At 49.3% G+C, this 19,567-nt stretch overlaps 1 protein-coding gene across 6 annotated transcripts in view; it reads left to right on the plus strand.

Annotated features, from left to right (window-relative positions):
- mib1 (MIB E3 ubiquitin protein ligase 1) overlaps nt 1-19,567 on the plus strand; it is an 89,245-nt gene that overhangs the window by 57,467 nt on the left and 12,211 nt on the right. For all 6 annotated transcript variants that reach the window (XM_063219336.1, XM_063219338.1, XM_063219332.1 and 3 more), the window contains 4 exons: nt 5,976-6,108; nt 9,235-9,321; nt 10,369-10,527; nt 18,622-18,803. In XM_063219336.1, coding sequence (XP_063075406.1) covers nt 5,976-6,108; nt 9,235-9,321; nt 10,369-10,527; nt 18,622-18,803 — 561 coding nt within the window. The remainder of the gene's footprint in view (nt 1-5,975; nt 6,109-9,234; nt 9,322-10,368; nt 10,528-18,621; nt 18,804-19,567) is intronic.

The following is a 19,567-nucleotide window of genomic DNA, read 5'->3' on the forward strand; positions in this document are numbered from 1 at the left end:
ACATCAGCGATGCTTCTGTCGTGCCTGCATCCACCCATCCCCACCCCCACCCCCACCCTCCTCTCTCGCACCTACCCCGTTACCGCGGCACCCCGCGGCACCCCACCTGCTGATGTTGACAGAGCTGAGGCGGGCAGGCGGGCGGGCGGGCGATCGAAGACCTCTACTCCCAGAGACTGAATTCTCCACTGCTCCGTGAAGGAAGTAATTCTCCAGTTTACCTCGCTGTCAAATGCCATATGCTCTCTAAGTGAGGGGTGGGGTGGATGTGGATGTGGTGGAGGTGGCAGGGTGGCATTCTGTCACATTTCGTGTATTCCTGCTACTGTCTTTCCTGGAAGAAAAAGATCGTGGAGCTTTGACTCACGCTTTGCCGGCTGTGCAGGTGCAGGTGCAGGGATGGGCAGAGCTGTGTGTGTGTGTGTGTGTGTGTGTTTTTTTTTTCCCCCTACTCCTTGGGTAGCATTATTTTTTGATTTCCGAGGTGTATCTTTAAAACTGAAGTGTTTACTTGTGGTTAAGCATTTCTATTTTTTCTTTTTTTTTTAAAAAAAATTCTGCCCATCACGAGTTGATTTGCTCATCTGTGCGCCGTTGTGCGTGCGAGAGCAGGGATGTCTGTTAGCAGAGCAGGGCCTCCCGTTTTTTATTGCAGCAGCGTATTTTTTTTATCACTCTGATAGCGGGGGAAAAGAGGTAGCATAAATAATTGGGTCGTGGGTATCAGTCGGCTGTTGGCTCTTTCTCCGGATTAAATGATTGCTTTAAAAAAAGGCTGTGGCTCAGTGATGCAAAATGAATGAGGGTTTCTTTTTAAGCTAGGTGTTGCACCTCACTCTCCTAGTAAGTCTGCGGAGGAGGAGGAGGAGGAGGAGTGGTGCAGCAGCAGCAGCAGCAGCAGCAGTCCTCGCCCTTTTAAAATGCACCACTGGTCTCGCGCGGCGCGGGGCACAAACAGAAACGTCTCGGCTTGGCGCTGACAAGGGGAACATCATAGAAATGCAGCGGGTTAACCCACAGCCTTTATGCTAATGCCCCTTAATGAAGCCGAGCACACACGGTAGACAAAGGCGCAGTAAGGTCAAATGGAAAGTGAGGAAAAAAGAAATCCAGCCAGCACTTGTGAGAAAAACCGCCTGCCTTTTTTTTGTGTTTGCACATCCCTCCCCACAGTCCTGCAGTGGCTTTTTATGTGTACCTACCTGCCTACCTTTTTTCCTCTTGGTTGCCTCCAAAGACACCCTCCCCTCCCCTCCCCACTCCTACCTACCTCCCTCCCCGGGCGCATGCACACCTATGTCGTTACCCAAACATACACAAACACACACACACACAGAGCGAGTCACACTTGGGTAGGTGCTGGTCTGGCACGAGAGGACGGCACATGCAAATGAACGCCTTGAGCCCAAGCTGTCATATACCCCAACGGCTAGCATGGCGTCTCGCATAAAGTGCTCCCCGGGGATTGAGCCACTGATGGCATTAATAATGCGCAGGCTGTTGATTTTTACGGTTTATATATTTATATGTTTACGTCCTCCTCCAGAGCACACCTTTGGGACGGCCACTGTTCATAGATTACAAGTTCTTTACCATTTCGCAACATGGCGCCCTTTCCAGAATTGCGCACACACATTGCTCCAGAATTTCTTGTGTGTGCCTTGCATGACTGCGAGCATGAAGCATTAAGTAAATGATTCAACTTTTCTTTTGCTTTTAATTTAATGCAATTTAAATTCAGGGACATTTTTTTAAATGGTGGACACAGGTCCTCTGGTGTATTTGCCCTGCGAGTGTTTTTGTGTGCTAGCCCGAGCCAGCCTACAGTCCGCACTCTTTAAAGGCGATGAGCTCCCCTGTCAATGACAAATTGCACCAGGGCTGCACAAGACAACAGGCCCCGCTGGTTGGCTCCTGGGGGACCCCAGCATCTCGCAGGGTGACCCAGTTCCATCATGCCTTCTCCTTCACTTCGCTTCTCCTCCTGTGCTCTGTTCCTCTCCATTTTGTTTCCTGCCTCTCCCCTCTTCTCTTCTTTTCTCTTCCCTTCTCTTCCTCTGCATGCTGCATGCTGTACTTTTCTTTGCTTCGTGTCTGTTCAGAGCTTGGGCCACTTGCAGCTTCAAAGGACCGCTGGCAGGCAGCGGCAGAAGCGAGCTGCTGTTCTTTGCCCTCAGATTTTGCCAGACTCGCCCCCTACCAAATTCTGCATCTTTTGCAGCCTGCCTGCCTGCCACCCCCTCCGTTCCTCTCTCATGTGCATCTTTGTCTGCACATCCTTCATCTGAGTAGCCATGCAGATAATGCAGAGCCCCCCACCCCCCTCCCAAAGCTGCAGCTCTGGATGCTTCGTCTGTACTGCTGCCACCCCTGCCCACCTTGGCTGCCCCGGCAACCCTCGTCATTACGTCATGAAGACAGGACACTTCCACTTCCTCTTTCTCTTTCCATCCTTTACCCTCTTTCATTTTTCTTTCTTTCGCTCTCATTTCTTTTTCTCTCTCTCTCTCTCTCCATCTCTCTCTCTCTCTTTGCCTTTCTAACAAATATTTAACTGCAATGCAGCAGTGCCAGCCTGTGCATTAATATTTATGCCTGCCCAATCCACCCCAACATGGCAGGGAGCCTGTCAGTCCAGGCTGCATCTGTAGGGGTCTGCCTCCCCTCGCGCGCGCACGGACACGCACCACCTTACCCCCCAACCAACCACCCCGGCCAGTACCAGACTGGCACCACGCCTGCCCACCGCCCGCTGCCACCCACCGCTACCGCCACCTCCCCATAGTGCTCACCAGGGGGCGCTAGGCCCTGGATGCTACCGGCAACGGAGGAGCCAGTTGGGCTAATGCAGATCTGTGTGTGGGTGTGTGCTAACAAATGCACTATTGACTGCATCAGAGATGGACGCAAAGCAAGCACAACCTTCTTGGGTGTTTTTTTTTCCTCTGCTCTCTTTTTTTGCCTTTTTCCCTTTTTTTTGCAGTCACTCTGTTTCTAGGAATCTGTCTCCATGTGCAGTAATGCAGAGTGTGCATCCATAGCTCTCTCTCTCCCCCTCTCTCTCCCTCTCTCTCTCTCCCTCTTTTCCGCTTTCTCTGCCACTCTGAAGCGTGTTTGTAATACTCACACTCACACACACACAGCTAGGATGGGCACTCTCCTCTCAGCCCCTGATATTAGCCATATCTTGCTCAGATACATTCTGTTCCGCCTGGTATTTCTGCCTGACACTTTATTGTCCTTGAAAACGGCAGAACAGGTATGGTGTCCCCATTACCACTGACTGTGTGTGTGTGTGCGTGCGTATGTGCGTGCTTCACATTGTGTGTGGACATTTCTCGTCTAAATATAGTGTGTGTGGTGTGTGTGCTCGATATGCATATAATATTTATCATCATGTGTGCATGCGAGAGACCTGCAATAGCCCCAATAGTAAGCAGCAGGATCATTATCTTGTCCTGCACTCCTTATAAAATTCTGCCATATAATAAAAGCAGCAGTCACACTTGAATGTTTAATCTCGCTTTCCAGAATGAAGTGATGTATATGGCTGCGGGCAATGCAGGTGCGAATGTATGTGTGTGTGTGTGTATTGTGTGCGTGTGCGGGCCAGTGTGGGTCTGTGCTGGTGTATGTGCGTGTGTGTGAGAGAGAGGCAGTCTGTGTGAGAGTGTGTGAACACACATTGGCGTATGCACTGCAGCACAGCACAGCAGCTCCGCTCTGCAGCGTACCAAGTCAGTATGAAGCTGCTGATGTGCTCTCTCTCTCTCTCTTGCTCTCTCCTCTTCTCTTCTCTCCTTCTCTGTTTCTTTTCTCCTACCCTCTCCTCTCCTTTTCTCTCTCCAATGATCTACTCTCTCCTCTCAACCTCTCCTTTCCCCTCTCTCTCTCTCTCTCTCTCTCTCTCTCTCTCTCTCTCTCTCTCTCTCTCTCTCTCTCTCTCTCTCTCTCTCTCTCTCTCTCTCTCTCTCGCTCATACACACACACATTTTCCCCCTCTTTGCTCTGTCTTTCTTCTATCGCATAAAAGCCAGAGACTGGCTTAAGCACAATCCACCCTGCAGCAGTGCAGCCCCTCCAAAGGACTGTGGCCCAACACCCTTCTTCATCACAGAAATTACTTTTCATTAACCTCTCATCTTTCTCACTCCATCGCCCCCACCTCTTTCACTTGCTCCATGAGACTCTCTGTCCCTCTGTCTATCACTCTCTATTTCTTTCTTTCTTTCTTTCTCTCTCTCTCTCTCTTTCTTTCTCTTTCTCCCCTTTTTTGCTCTCCCTCTTCCCTTTATGTACAGCCTCTCGAAGAGGCATAAAAGCTTTTCTCAGAATAATGCCAGTACCCCCCCCACTCCCCGTCGGAGTAATGGCAGAGCCCTTGTGACATTTTGAGGTTACCTTTACCACTTTCACACAAGGGATCAAATGAATGCCGAGGCAGGACTTTGACTACCAAACACCCCTCGCCAAAAAAAAAAAAATGTTTCAAGTGTGACTGATTTTCCTCCGTGTGTAGAAAATTCTGACAGAGCCGCGATGGTGTAAGATCCTTAGGTCGAGCTGTTGTACGGAACCAGTGGCACAGAACCGCTCTGAAGAAGAAAAAGGAAGGAGTACCAAAAAAAAAAGACGGCGAGAAAAAAGAATAAGGTTATTGAGAGAAAGCGGGAAAGGGAGAGAGAGATGGGATAGAGGGGAAAGGTCAGCCGCCCTGCGAGAGCAGAGGACTTGGCTGGCGTGCATCTTTGCTGGTCCTCCGCCCCCTCGGTCGCCTTCCGCACTGCTCTCTGATCAGCCTCTTCCTGTCTGACTCTGCACCCATCCCTTTTCTCTGCCATTGCCGTATCTCTCTCTCTCTCTCTCTCTCTCTCTCTCTCCCTCTCTCTCCCTCTCTCTCTCCCTCTCTCTCTCTCTCTCTCTCTCCCTCTCTCTCCTCATCTCTCTCTCTCTCTCTCTCTCTCTCTCTCTCTCTCTCTCTCTCTCTTTCTTTCTTTCTTTCTTTCTTTCTCTCTCTCCCTCTCTCTCTCTCTCGCTCGCTCGCTCTCTCTCTCTCTCTCTCTCTCTCTCTTTTTTTTTTCTCGCCCTCTCTTTATCTTTCTTTCTCTCTCTCTCTTTCTCTTTCTTTCTCTCTCGCTCTCTCTCTTTTTCTTTCTCTCTCTCGTTCTTTCTCTCTCTCTTTCTCTCTCTCTCTCTCTCTCTCTCTCTCTCTTTCTCTGCCTCGCCTCTCCTTGCCTCCCTCTTGCCTGTGTCTCTTCTTGTCAGTGCTTGCTGCTCACCCACCGATGCAGCCCATTCTGTTGGCAGATGCTGCACAGATTCCCAATCAGCCTGTGTGTGTGTGTGTGTGTGTGTGTGTGTGTGTGTGTGTGTGTGTGTGTGTGTGTGTTTTCCTGTGTTCATGTATACGTTTCTCTCGGTGTGTTATACATACACAAGCTTACTTCCCACGGATTCCCAGTCAGCTCCCTTGCTGCTGGCGTTGCTCGGTCCCCCGTGCAGGCATCCCCACGTTGTTATTGTTTTTTTCTTATCGTTGGTCTCCCGCGGACGGCTGCGTCCCCTCCCCTTGACCTTCCTGAACCTTCCGCCGTCTCTCGATAAGCAGCTGCGTGTTAGCCTATTAGCATTCCCTTGCAGAGAAACTGGCTTCCTGGATGATGGGTGCATTATGCATTGGAGACGGCAGCCGGGGAGATGCATGTGAATGGATCATGGCTCTGGCTCGTTTGGTTGTCGTCTTTTTTTCTTTCCTTTCTTACCTGAGCAAGGGATGAATGGGATGGGGGGGTGGGGAGCTTGAAGCTTTTCGTCAGGCCAGGGTGTGAAAACAATTACACTGACTGGCTGCTCTTTTGTCAAGTGACGTCACCTTAACATGTGCAATAACTCTTGTCTCTCTTTCCCTTCTCTTTCCTCTGCTTCACTCTCCCTCCCCTCCCCTCCCTTTCCCTCTTCTCTCTTCCACGCTGCAGTGCCATGCGTGTGCTGCTGTCCAAGCTGCCCAGACCCTGGATCGTGGACGAGAAGAAGGATGACGGCTACACAGCACTGCACCTGGCGGCGCTGAACAACCACGTGGAGGTGGCAGAGCTGCTCGTGCACCAGGTAACGTACTAGCAGAGGCGATTGATGAGGTCGAGACAACTCATGAGGAGTTTCTTCCGGGGTCCGTATTACGTAAAGGCGCTAACCTGCAGTTCTACGCCATAGAGGTGACTGAGATGTAGCCGGATTATCACAGACTTTCAAATCTCTCTGAGACTTGGTCTGACCAAGAGCATAACAATTAACATTTCCCAAACGGCATGGTAGTTTGCTACTGATTGTTTGCTTTTCGACAAAGTGGGAGGAGTTCCCGTTTTTTCCGTAGCTCAGAAACGATACTTGTATTGCTCCTGGCCTGACTAGAAGCGGCACTGAAGGCGTTGCATCACTAGGAGGACGCAGCCTGGCTAACGGAGCTGCTTGTGCGACAGATAATTAACTTACTAGCGAAACGCACACCTGCCACAGGCCGCTTCCGGCAAGCACAGTTATACTAACGAGGACAATAGAGACATGTGCCTTATGTGGGACTTTTTTTTTTTTGCATGCAGCTATAACATTGTATTAGGTAACCTAGTAGCACGATTAGTAGCACTTACTAGGCATGGTTGATAAGGTAGAGACAATTCATAAGGTGTTTCTTCCAGGATCCATGTTAAAGTAACTGCAATTCTATGCCAGCCATCCTTGCCCGTTTAGGAGTTCAATTGGAAAGTCATTTAGGAGACTGGAGTTGATCCGACTCTGCTGCATTGCTGACATGTGCTACTGCTTATCTTTTTCAACAGTGAAATGCACACCTGGCACACCCCACTTCCAGCAAGAAGCAGTGATTCTTTCTCTTCTTTCTATTTTTTTTTTTTAAAGGAGGACAGGAGAAACATATGTGCCTCAAATGGGGATGGGCTTTTTACATGCAGCTATAGCATTGTATTACATAAGGGCGGTGCTGTGTGTCAGTGTCTATGTGTGTGTGCTGTGCGGCATTTTCTGGCTGCACTCTGTGGGTTGTTGTCAAGGAGAAATTCCAGGATGAACATAACTGCGAATAAAAACGGCAATGCCTGCCAGTGAGGTGTAACCGCATAAGTGGGGTTACAGCCATCAGAGAGATGTTCGACATAGTCATAACACATTGAACACTTAATGGTCCATTATGCTCGTGATTAATGAAACTAGCGGTGCTAAAGTTCGTTAGGCGCGTTGATGGGTCTAAATAAGCACGAGCCCAGTGTGGCCTTTTTTAGGGAGGGAAACCTCTGGTACGGCGTCATGAACCCGTCACGTCCTCCGCCTCTGGCTGCCTCTGCAGTGCCATCCGCCATTGCTGGAGCACAGCCCCCTGGCCCTGTGCTGTGTGCACTGTGTATACTCTGCCACTGTAATAATCACCAGCCAGCTCCACCAGAGAGGAGGAGTCCAGGGATGACATGAGATGAGATGAGCGAGAGGGTGTGGGCAGGGTGGGTAAACGGGCATGACTGGTGGGTGTAGTAGTGGTGGTTTCTCTCGTGGCACGGAGGCGCTAGCTTAGCGTGAACGTGCAACGCCGCTGCCGCAGCATTCCAGCAGCTGTGTGAGGATGCCAGGCTGCCTTGTAAGTATTGTGCCATCGTCCTGCAGAGCGTTGGAGCCAGGCCGCCTTGTAGTATTGTGCCATCGTCCTGCAGAGCGTTGGAGCCAGGCGACCTTGTAGTATTGTGCCATCGTCCTGCAAAGCGTTGGAGCCAGGCTGCCTTGTAGTATTGTTCCATGGCCATGCAGAGCTCTGTGTGTGTACATGCAGAGCCAGGCTGCCTTGTGGTGTTGTGGGCGTGCAGAGCTGCAGACGTGCAGAGTGCATTGGAGGCAGGCTACCATGTAGTACTGTGCCACGGACATGCAGGGCTGGATACACACAGACAGCCTGATATTGTGCCATGGTTGTACTGCATAGCGCTAAATTACACACAGAACCAGCCTGCCTCGTAGTATTGTGCCATGGTCATGCGGAGCTCTGTAGACGCAGGGCGGCTCGTGTCGTGCCTGTGGGCTCCCAGGCCCTGTCAGACAGCCACAGCCGCAGCCAGGAGTCCCGGAGCTTTGGGGGTAACAGAGTCTGCAGTGCCGCAGCACAGAGCTTAGTGCCATGTCGCGCTTGGTGTCTCTCGCAGAGAACATCTGAATATAAACGACCTGGACCCAAGCAAAAAGCACACAAGCATCTTTAAAACAACCTGCAGGATGTGTCACTCCCGTAATGGAGTTCGCTGTAGAGAAAATGTTTTTCGGGGAGGTTGGAAGGTAGCTGAGACAGAGGGGGGTTGTGGAGGGATGCTGGGTTTGGGAAGTAAAGGGGTAGAGGTAAGAAATGAAAATTGGATTTTATGTTGCATCTGTCCAGGAAACGAATGTGTGCCCCGCTGATGCAGGAAGCCCCACGTCCGCTCTCTCGCGAAGCCGTGCTCGCAAATGGAAAGAACAGCGGAGGGTGGCGGTGGCGGCAGCGGTGGCGGCGGCGGTGGGGGGGGGGGGGGGTTGGTTGGTGGGGAGGGAGCGGCATGCCTCTTTGCCAGGCTGACTGGGGCCATTCATTACCAGAGTGGCTTCAACTGTGTTTGGGTTTTCACATAAGTAACGGTCTTCCGCGAGGCATGGCGAGGGGCAGAACAGGCCCTCGCCCTCCGCTGCCTTGGCTCTCTACTCTGAGCAGAGTAACTGCTGTGCTGCTGTTTTGCTGTTCCTATGCATACACAAGCCAGGTCCTTGTCTGTCTTGCCTAAAGGGCCGTACACACACGTCGCTGCTAGTTACTCGCTCAGCGAATGAACTCAATAGAATGTCAATGTGTTCCAGCGAGACTAGCAGGCGAGTAGGCGAGTACTGTACAAGCGATGCGATATTTTGAAAATATTTTATCTTCGAGCGAGGCGAGTAAGCGAGTAACCAATTGGAAGGCAGAGTTCGGTACTTCTCGCCTGTTCATTGGCAGTTAAAGCCGCAGGAACTTTCAGCGAACGTTCCATGAAAGAGAGGCGAGTAGGCGAGCAAGCGAGAAGCTAGTAAATAGCAGCGATGTGTGTGTACGGCCCTTTACCTTGCCTCGCCACGCCTCTTCTGGCCTTGCCTGCCACTGCGTGTGGTTCAGCTAGAGGTGTGTGAGTCCATGGTTAATGTCTGTCCCCCCGTGTCCCCTGTGCTCCGCAGGGAAATGCCAGCCTGGATGTCCAGAATGTCAACCAGCAGACTGCGCTGCACCTCGCCGTGGAGCGCCAACACACCCAGATTGTCCGGGTCAGTGCCTTGCCTTGCCTTCCCCTTTTCTCCCCATCTTTTCTTCGTTCCTCCTCTTTTTTCTCCTCCTTTTCTCCCGTCAGCTCTTTTTTTCCTTTTCCGTCGTTCTTCTCTTTTTTTCTTCACTCCTCCCTCTGAGCCCCATCTAAGCCATCCTCTTCTTTTCGACACCACTCCTCCGGCCCCCCTATCTCAATCCCGTCTGACATCTCCTATCTTCTGACGTTATCGCTCTGTCCCATCTCCCCTGCCCCATCTCCCCACCTCCCCGCCTGTCTGCTCTAAGCACTTAAGAGTGCTGTGTGCGTGCGTGTGTGCGTGCGAAAGCGAGAGAGTGAGTGTGTGACCGTGCAAGCTTTAGCATCCGTGCGTGCTTGCGCGCGCGTGTGTGCGTGTGCGTGCGTATGTGTGTGTGTTGGGAGAAGGGATGGGGGGGTGGGTGATCCTCATGATGGTGGGCCTGCTGCGGCAGGACGAGCCCTTCAGCCTTGATTGATGTAGTGCTGAGCAGCAGAGGCTGGGAAAGCACAGGGGAGAGATTGTGTGGGCGGAATGAGGAAGTCCTGGGGAAGGTCTGCCCTGCTGAGCTGCCTGCCACCTAGTGGGCACCGCTGGGATTGCCACACATTACTGTAGTCGCCACCCCCATCTAAGACAGGAAGTTGTCTGGCCCTGTCCATCTTGTGAGGCCTATAAAATAAATATGTACCTGTATGTAGCTGCGAGTGCAGTTTTCCATTAGCAACTGCCATGCTGACCGGCCTACCATTCAGCCTGTAATATTCAGGCGAGCAAGGCAACGTCTTCCGCCCACCATAAAAAAAAGCAGTTTCCAAAAAATAAAAAAAATTGTTTTGGCACTGATGATGGTCTGAAGGACCGAAAACATTTTGCACTTCACTGGGTAGCACCTTCTTTATTTTCCTTATGCATTAAAATAATTTGTGCATCGGCGTCAGTGGTGTTCAAGTTCCTCCTTGCTGCTTCACCAAAAATAAATAAAAAATCTCACTCTCCATGTCCTGTGTATGTGACTGTTGTGCGTAGTTGCTGGTGCGGGCGGAGGCGAAGCTGGACGTGCAGGACAAGGATGGGGACACGCCGCTGCACGAGGCCCTGCGTCACCACACGCTCTCCCAGCTGCGGCAGCTGCAGGACATGCAGGACGTCAGCAAGGTGGAGCCCTGGGAACCCTCCAAGAACACGGTATGCACCCGCAAAGTAGCACACACACAAAACGCAACAAAGAACCGGGAAAGGATATTTTCAAGCTGGTTAAGTGATAAACCTGGGGTGCATTTCTGGAAAGCGTAGTTGTTAGCAGTTAGCAACTTCAGAAGTTGCCAATGGTAAATGGCATTGGAATCAACAAAGTAGCTAACATAGTTAGCAACTATGCCTTCCAGAAATGCACCTCTGGCCAGGTTTTAACCTGCAGGAAGTGGTACACCTGCTAATAGATAGCCCACATGTGTCATTCAGTGAAGAAATTAGGTGATTTGTCACTACCTCAATATTAACTTAACGTTGGTTTACGGTTAACTACGAAGATAGGTTCTTGGAATGCCCCCCACCCCCTCCGAGAGAACCCCATTTCCTCACCACACAGGCCAACTTTATACACTCATAGAAAAACACACACAATCCATACCCACTGTATACAGTATATACACCTTCAAGAATATGGTACGCACTGGGACAAAACTCAACTCAACAAATATTGAATTCAGTATACTGTTTCTATAGCCTCGCGAGCCATCCTACGTACTTCCGCCAAAGGATTGGCTCCACTACTGTAGTCTGGCCGTGCTTCTCTGTGGAGTGCTTGCAGCAGTAGAATTTTGATTGCAACGCCCCCCCAGAAAACAGCCAATAATCGAATACGCCCCCCACGTGGGGACGAAAGGGGGAGAACGCTCGTGACAATGACGTACACATCTGCGCCAGAGCCATTGGTCTGCGCTATGTTGTTGTTGAGTAACTGCCAGCGATTGGGTGAGAGGTGTCCAATAATTTCAAACTATAACTGAGTGCAAACTTCCTGCTTTCTACAATCGCTTCAGAGCAAACAAATGCCAGACCATAAATACGAAATGAAATGGTAGTATTATGGGATGGTCAGGACCAGGCTACTGTTTCTACTCCCAAGAACGCGGTATGGACAGCTATACACACAGACGCACACCGCTGAACACACCTGAACACATATTCAGGGGAATTTCTGAAGTTGACTGTGGACCACCATATCATGCAGACTGTGGACCAGCATATCATGCAGACCAAACCCATACGCCTCAGTGCCCGTGCTATTTCTATCCCTCCAGGCACAAGGTACACAGTGGAACCGCGACACGCAGAACACTACACCCACCACCACACAACTCCAGACTTCTGAGTGCATTATGCTTTGTCTAGTTCACTACGGAGCGAGTACATTTGTCCCCCTCGGCCCACCTCAGTGTAGTGCACTGATGTAAGGCACATTAATAAGTCATCGTGTGTGCTGTACATCAAACCTGCAGTGCACCTGTGCCGTGGGTGAGCTGAGCTTGTCGCCGTCTGGACTGTAAGTTAAAGTGAAAGTGAAAGCCCATTGGGAAGCTCCAACTCCCATTGTCATTGTGACACAGCACTCCACAGCACACAAGTGAACACTGCACACTGCACACAACGAAATTGCATTTATGCCTCACCCGTGCAAGGGGGCAGCCCTCAGTGGCGCCCCATGGGGAGCAGTGCGGTGGGACGGTACCATGCTCAGGGTACCTCAGTCATGGAGGAGGATGGGGGAGAGCACTGGTTGATTACTCCCCCCACCAACCTGGCGGGTCGGGAGTCGAACCGGCAACCTCTGGGATGCAAGTCTGACGCCCTAACCACTCACCCATGACTGAGTGGGTATGCCACTATTTTGGGGCTTAATACAGTTAAAATCGTTGGCTGGGGATTATAAAGGTGGTAAAGTGTCTTATTTTTCATGTGAAGCGTTGTCTTGCTTTAAGACGAGTTAAAAGAGGGAGTATGTCGCTAAGCTAGTGAAAGTCAATGCATCCATGTAGCATTGCTACATGCTACACGGATCCATTGACTTTCACTAGCTTAGCGACATGCTCCCTCTTTTAACTTGTCTTAAAACAAGACAACGGCTTACATGAAAAATAAGACACTTTACCACCTATATAAACCCTGGCCAACGATTTTAACTGTATTAAGACCCATAATAGTGGCATACCCCTTTAATGCACTGCTGAAATGAGCAGAGAGAGAGAGAGACACAGGGACACATGGGGTACATCCTAATACAGTGATTCCCAAACCTTAATACCATGACAAGGTCCCCTATATTGCAGTATATTTCAGCTACGGTCCCCCTGACATGGGCTGTGTAGCACCTTTTATGTACATGGATTCAAGGTACAAGGATACATCTGTGCTGCACCCCCTTTCACAACTCGATGGAATTGGTGCATTCCGAAACTCAGCCAATGAAAACAGGAAACATAATAAATGCGTTGTAAAGAAGAAAATGATGACACAGTCGTTTTTAACTAATGTGAATATTGTGTAGCTTATTTTTGGTTTATTTTGCTTTAGTTTGGCCCCCACTTTGAAAACCAGCAAAATGCGAGGCCACAAGCACAGACCGAGGACAGGAGTGCACATATTGGAATCCACTCATAGATAGAGACATAAAGACAGACAGAGAGAGAGTGAAAGTAAATCAGTGCTGCCTGTCTAGTTGTTGGGGGTGAAGGCATATGCTCTAAAGCAAAAGCTCCTGCTGTGTCAAGGGGTGTAAATAATAATCGATGTGCATCGATCCTACGGCCAACGATCGTATCGTATCGTATCGTATCGTATCGAATCGAATCATATCGTATCGTGGGACATTCTTAAGTGTCGAAAATAATCAAATCGCTGGCCCCTGCCCCTATGCCCTAGCTCCTTAACATAATAGAAGTAGGAAAAGTAGTAATCGAATCGCTGCCTTAAGACATCGATATTGAATCGTATCGTCATGGAGGCTGTGATTTACACACCCAGCTGTGTCCCGTCCCAGTGCATGCTCACCTGAGTGGGATTGTTAGTGCTTTCGTTGACTACAGACAGGCAGACTCGAAGCACATGGGGCCGGGATGTACAGGTATGCTGCTTCCAGTCAGGACAGATCTCCTGTCCTGCCACTCCCACACTTGTACCTCTTTCTCAACCGGTCTCTATTGCTCTCTCTCTCTCTCTCTCTCTCTCTCGCGCGCACGCTTGCTCGCTCTTGCTCTCTCTCTCTCTCTTTTTTATACATCTCTTTCTATTTCTTTCTCTTTGTGCCTCTCTTGTACCACAGGCTTGCTGGAGTTTGTTCTCCACAGCTGTCAGGATGGGTGGTGGTGGTGGTGTAGTGCCGTGCCGTTGTCTCTTTCCTGGCTAACGGTGACAGATTAGGTCCTGGTCTGTGCATGGTGTTCCCCAGTCGCTTGAGTAGGCTGCCCAATGAGGCCTTTCAGACAGACACAACCAGGCTTTACAGTGTAGCTCCCACAAAGCCGCTTCCCTCAGCAGACACACAGCACACACAGTGTACGACCACGCACACACACACATAGACAAACATTCACATAGAGCACGCCTTCGCTAAGCAACAACAACAAAAAAGAAAGAAAACCTGCACAGGTAAAGAGTGCATCCAGCAAGTCATGGACAGAGACATGTCTAGGAGTTGTTTGCCTGTGCTGGGCCTCTTCTGTGCCGGCTCGTACAGCTGAATGGACAGCAACATGAGTTTCTGTCTGCATGTCTATCTGTGTCTACCAGTGCATGTGTCTGTGCGTGTGTCTGCGAGTGTGTGTGTCTGCGAGTGTGTGTGTCTGCATGTGTGTCTGTGCGTGTGTGTGTCTGCGTGTGTAGTGGCCATGGCCTGCTTGCAGGGGAGGTGTCCTCTGTCACCAGGGAGGACGGGCCGGCCGACAGGCCCCTAATTGAGACATCAGCTGTGCGTTTGCGCCACCGCCGCACGCTTACAAGATGAGAATTGAATTACCCGGCTCAACGGGTCCATCAGCACAGACACAGACTGAGGAGAGAAAGAGAGGGAGAGAGATGTGTGGAGAGAGGTGGGAATGTTGCTAAAAAGGAGTACTGAGAGGAAGAGAGAGGATGTGCTAAAAAAGAGAGAACAACGGATAGAACATAATCAGTGAAATGAACCCAATTTTGGCTGTCCACTTTACTGGAGTTCCACATGGCTTACATTGAAACTTTATAAGCTACACGCACACACAAGGCACACACACAAACTTCAATGCACACACATACACCGACCATCACACACACACACACACACACACACACACACACACACACACACACACACACACACACACACACACACACAGAGACTCACACACATTCCCACTCACTTCCAGAAAGTGAGATGCGTAGCCTACATACTAGAGCAGAGGAGCTTAGCTTTAAGCCTCTTGTGTCCGTGGGAGTCTCCCTGCGGCTGTGGATGTACTGCATCATGCACCGCCTCTCCTCCATCAAGTCTGGGGTGAGTTTCTCAAAAGAGAAGTTGTTAGCCTGTTAGCAACTTCGGTAGTTGCCAATGGGAAAATGCATTGAAAACAACAAAGTAGCTAATGTAGTAAGCAACTTTGGTTTTGAGAAATTCACCCCTGCCCGGCACAAGCACACCAAAATGGAGGCGGGCGGCGGGCGGGTGGGTGTTGTGGCAAGGCCCTCCGGAAACCTCCCATCTGCCAAGGCCGGCCTACCCCGTGTTTACAGTCAAACCGACACATGGGACTGAACACGTAACAAATAAGACACCACCTCGCACGTAGGCACGCATGACACAGAGCTGCCTCAAACTTGTGTCCTCGCACGTACGCATGAACGCACGCACGCAACAGAGCAGCCTCAAAATTGTGTCCTCGCACGTACGCACCTCGCACGCACGCACGCACGCAGGCACGCCACAGACCTGCCTCAAACTTGTGTCCTGGCCCACCATCCCTGGACAGGACACTGGTGTTGTGTGCCCACTGGTCCATGGTACACAGCCTGTGTAATCCGTGTTGGGACCAAGCTACAGCACTTCGGCTATACTACACTGAAGTCTGACCTGAGATCAGGTTTGCACTCATCCTGAACCCCCCCCCATAGCTGTTGAATATCAGCATGTGGCATGAAAATGGACACGCACGGACACACACACACACACGCACAGATACACACACACGCGCACAGATACGCACACCGCACACGCACTCACACACAGACACACACACACACATACACACACACACACACACACACACACACACACACACACACACACTTCATCTTCTACTACCTCAACGCTCCTGGCTGGTCCTCCCTGATCCACACTGTGATGTCGTGCCCAAAGTTCCACGACACGTAGCCTGCTGCCCGATGCTGTTGTGTTGGGACCGTGCCGCGCTTGCTCTCCGCCTACACTACACTACACGACACCTCGCACCGCGCCCCGCTGACCTGGGATCAGTACGGCACTCCTCATCCCTCCCCCAATAGCTGCTGTATATCAGCACGCGGCTGACAGGAGTGGCTGCTCCCAGGCCAGCCGCCTGTCATTTATTACGGCAGACAGAGTGACAAATCTCCCCTGTATCACGCTGTCACCCTATTATCGCAGGCACGGAGCAGGGGGACGGTGGTGGTGGTGGTGGGTGGCGGTGGTGATAGTGGGGTAGTTAGGGGGAGGTTGAGGGGAGGTGGATGGAGATCTGAGAGGGAGAGAAGAGGTTGCGGCCAGCTATCCATTTAAAAGACTTCCAGACAGGGAATTTGTATGCTGAAATATCTAATAATAATCTGTCACGGCGGCACTTCAGCTGGCGTGCGGAATCCATTATTTCAGTTCCAGGGCCATAAGAACTGGGCCCAATGGGCTTCATATGAATACGGCATTCTATAGAAGCAGTGCGGGGAGTGAGTCCGCACATCTAATGAGATAAAGAGAGAGAGAGGCAGAGAGTGTGTGCTTGTGCGCATGTGTGCATGTGTGTGTGCGCGTGTGCGCGTTCTGTGCATTTTTGTGTTCTGTATTTGTCTCCCATGTGGCTCATACTTACTATACTGTGTGTGTGTGTGGATGTCTATGTGTGTCAGTACATCGTCACTGCTCGCCAGACATCTTGTATCCACTTTTCATTGGTTTTTTTTAGTTATTACTTCATAAATCACTATTTTCTCCATGAATAATCATTTCAACATTAAAGTTGGTTATGAAATAATGCATCATGCACACAGACTCATGGGGACTGAACAGCAGTGCTGATTTATATTTTATAATGAATAAAGAACGAATATAAACATTTTAAGAGATTGGCGGTTTCTGCTAGATAGATACAAAGTCAAGTCAAAGTTTATTTATAGAGCACTTTAAAATACAACAAGATAGCTGACCAAAGTGCTGGACAGGCAGATAAAAGGACTTGAGGACCCCTTAAGACACACAAAGACAACAAATAAACATAGAAACAAATAAACATAAAAATAAACATAGAAACAGTGTAATCTTTGAACAAAAAACATGAAGCACTTAAAAACAATATAACAAGTCCGACAGGCGGACAACAGATGCGTCCGTCTATGCCCGTTCTGAACCTTTTTTGCCCAAACGCCCCCTTGGCCTCCTCATAACCTGTCAAGGCAATTTATCAATAAGCCTACCATGTACTGTATAAGCCTGGATTTGAAAAAGTACCATAGGATTTCAACAGTGTTGGGCAATTTACTGAAAAACTGTAATGCATTGCTGATTACATGTTACTGTCTTTTCAAAATAATCCCTTACAATTTAGCAATGTGGGGACCTAAGGCGAATTTAGCTTAGGGGGGCCATCGGTCCATCCCATATCACATTTTTTTTTAACATAAAATCTCTATTTTTGTTAGGCTATTTTTTTTTTTTTAATCTTGTTGTTGTTTTTTTTTTTTTTTTTAATTACAAACATAAAAAACAGGCAAACATTACAACCCTTTCTGGACAGATTTCAATGAATAGGCTATTTGCAATTTTGAATGGGCCTACATTAAATAAACTAAAATGTGAAATTCTCTTTTCACTTTAATATGAGAGCAGTGATGTCCCCCCCTCACTGAAGTGTTATTTCATGTGTGAGCATGATGCTGTCACCTATTTGAAGTGACGTTGATGTTGGATTTCATGGAATACTTTTAAATGCCGCTTTGGGAAGAAAACAGAGTAGGCGACAGGTGAACTGTATTTCTGTCAAAACAGTGGTTTGCAGGCGTTTGCGTTTTCACGTGGATATTGTCTTCGTGGACCGTAACAGACAAACCGTAAGTTCCATAAACTAAACAATGAGACATTGGCTACGTGTACATGATGTTTTTAAGTCCGATTTAATAAATGCGATTTAAATAGATCGGATTAAGAGTTATTTTGCGATGTGTATACATGGCACTTTCACTTAAATGCGATTAAACGTCTGGGGAAAATAAAGCATTGCGATTGGACTGAGGACGCACGTGCTGAGCGAGCCAAATAAGGCACGGGGGCGTGGTTCAATGCCACCGAGATGCAGGTCATCTTCCCCACGAAAATCGTTGCCTCAGGCGGACTGAAATCACAACATTTCCCCCTTTCTCCCTGGATCATTTACAATGCTGCATTAGCTAACCTGTTAGCATAGAAAAACGAGTGGTCAAATGGTAATGTGGAGTAACTTTGTTGTGCTTCATTACTTCGTGGGGCACTTTTACATCAATATATGGAAGCCACAACATTTATAGTCGCTTAGGGACTTTAAATTAAGCAAAACTTTCATGTGAAAATCAACAGGAAGTGCCGCCATGTTTTTCTCACTGGCAAAGAGCACGGTTGGTTTGCACGCATGAGCTCCAGGCCAAAACTGAGCGACTGCCACCTTGTGGACACAAGAGGGAATCACAGGAGGGAATCACAATTCAGAAACGCATCACGGGAGGGAAACACATCACGGGAGGGCGGACGGACGGACGGAGGGACGGACGGACGGACGGACGGACGGACGGACACCAAAGCCTCTTATAGAGATGCGTGGGACGCATCTAAAAACCAATAGAAAATGCATATATACAAGAAGTGCCTGAAAAAAATAAAAAGAGGCTAATTAAGGTGCAAATAAATACGCTAAAACTACAGAGGGCTCATGTAACAAATTAAAAGAAGGGCAAACAATAAGTAAATAAATAGATAAGAAAATTGGAGTGCCTCCATACTCATGAGCCTGCTCTTTCCTCCTCTGCCCACAGCTCATCATGGGCCTGGGTACCCAGGGGGCCGAGAAGAAGAGCGCTGCCTCCATCGCCTGTTTCCTAGCAGCCAACGGTGCTGACCTCACCATCCGCAACAAGAAGGGCCAGTCTCCGCTGGACCTGTGCCCGGACCCCAGCCTGTGCAAGGCCCTGGCCAAGTGCCACAAGGAGAAGACCAGGTACAGTGCTACAGAACAGAACCAGCCCGGCTTTCTCCACCACTGCCACGAATGGCGCATTCAGGCGGACTGAGAACCGTGCCAGTGGGTCAAAGATGTGCAAAATGAAATTGTCATTCAGTGTAACGGATACCTTCTGCTGACTGTAACTGTAAAAAACATGACTCTTTTTATCTATTTATTTTTCCAGTGAATTCATGAAAGCCTCGGCTGTCATCCATTCACTTGAAACAGTTTAAAAATCATGTTTCTTTTACCGTTACAGTCAGCAGAAGCTATCCGTTACACCAGTGTTTCTCAAACTTTTTCAGATCGAGGCCCACTTTGTCCCCCCAAAAATGTTCAGGGACCACCTGTCTACCGAATTGACAGTTGACGGGTGCTAATTTCGATGCAGATCACTCACTTCTTATTCACATTTACATGCCTGGCTTATTGTGGTGAAAATAAGATTTCATCTATGTTTAGTTTTGTAATAATATTACAAATATAGTCTACTGCTAGCTTGTCTTGGAAAAGTACAAATCCACTTGCGGACCACCTGAGCTCTGTCACGGACCACTAGTGGTCCCCGGACCACACTTTGAGAATCACTGCGTTACACTGAATGACAATGCCATTTTACACGTCTTTGACCCCAGAGCTCGTTCCCGCACCTTATCGCGAAAAGGCCGGCGTGTTCATGCCACAGATCTTAGCGTTCATTGTGAAAGTTGGTTCGCAATGCGAACCGCAAAATTCTTGTCTTTTCTCTGCGAACAGTG

This window comes from Engraulis encrasicolus, chromosome 16, assembly GCF_034702125.1.
Source record: "Engraulis encrasicolus isolate BLACKSEA-1 chromosome 16, IST_EnEncr_1.0, whole genome shotgun sequence".
NCBI lineage: Eukaryota > Metazoa > Chordata > Actinopteri > Clupeiformes > Engraulidae > Engraulis > Engraulis encrasicolus.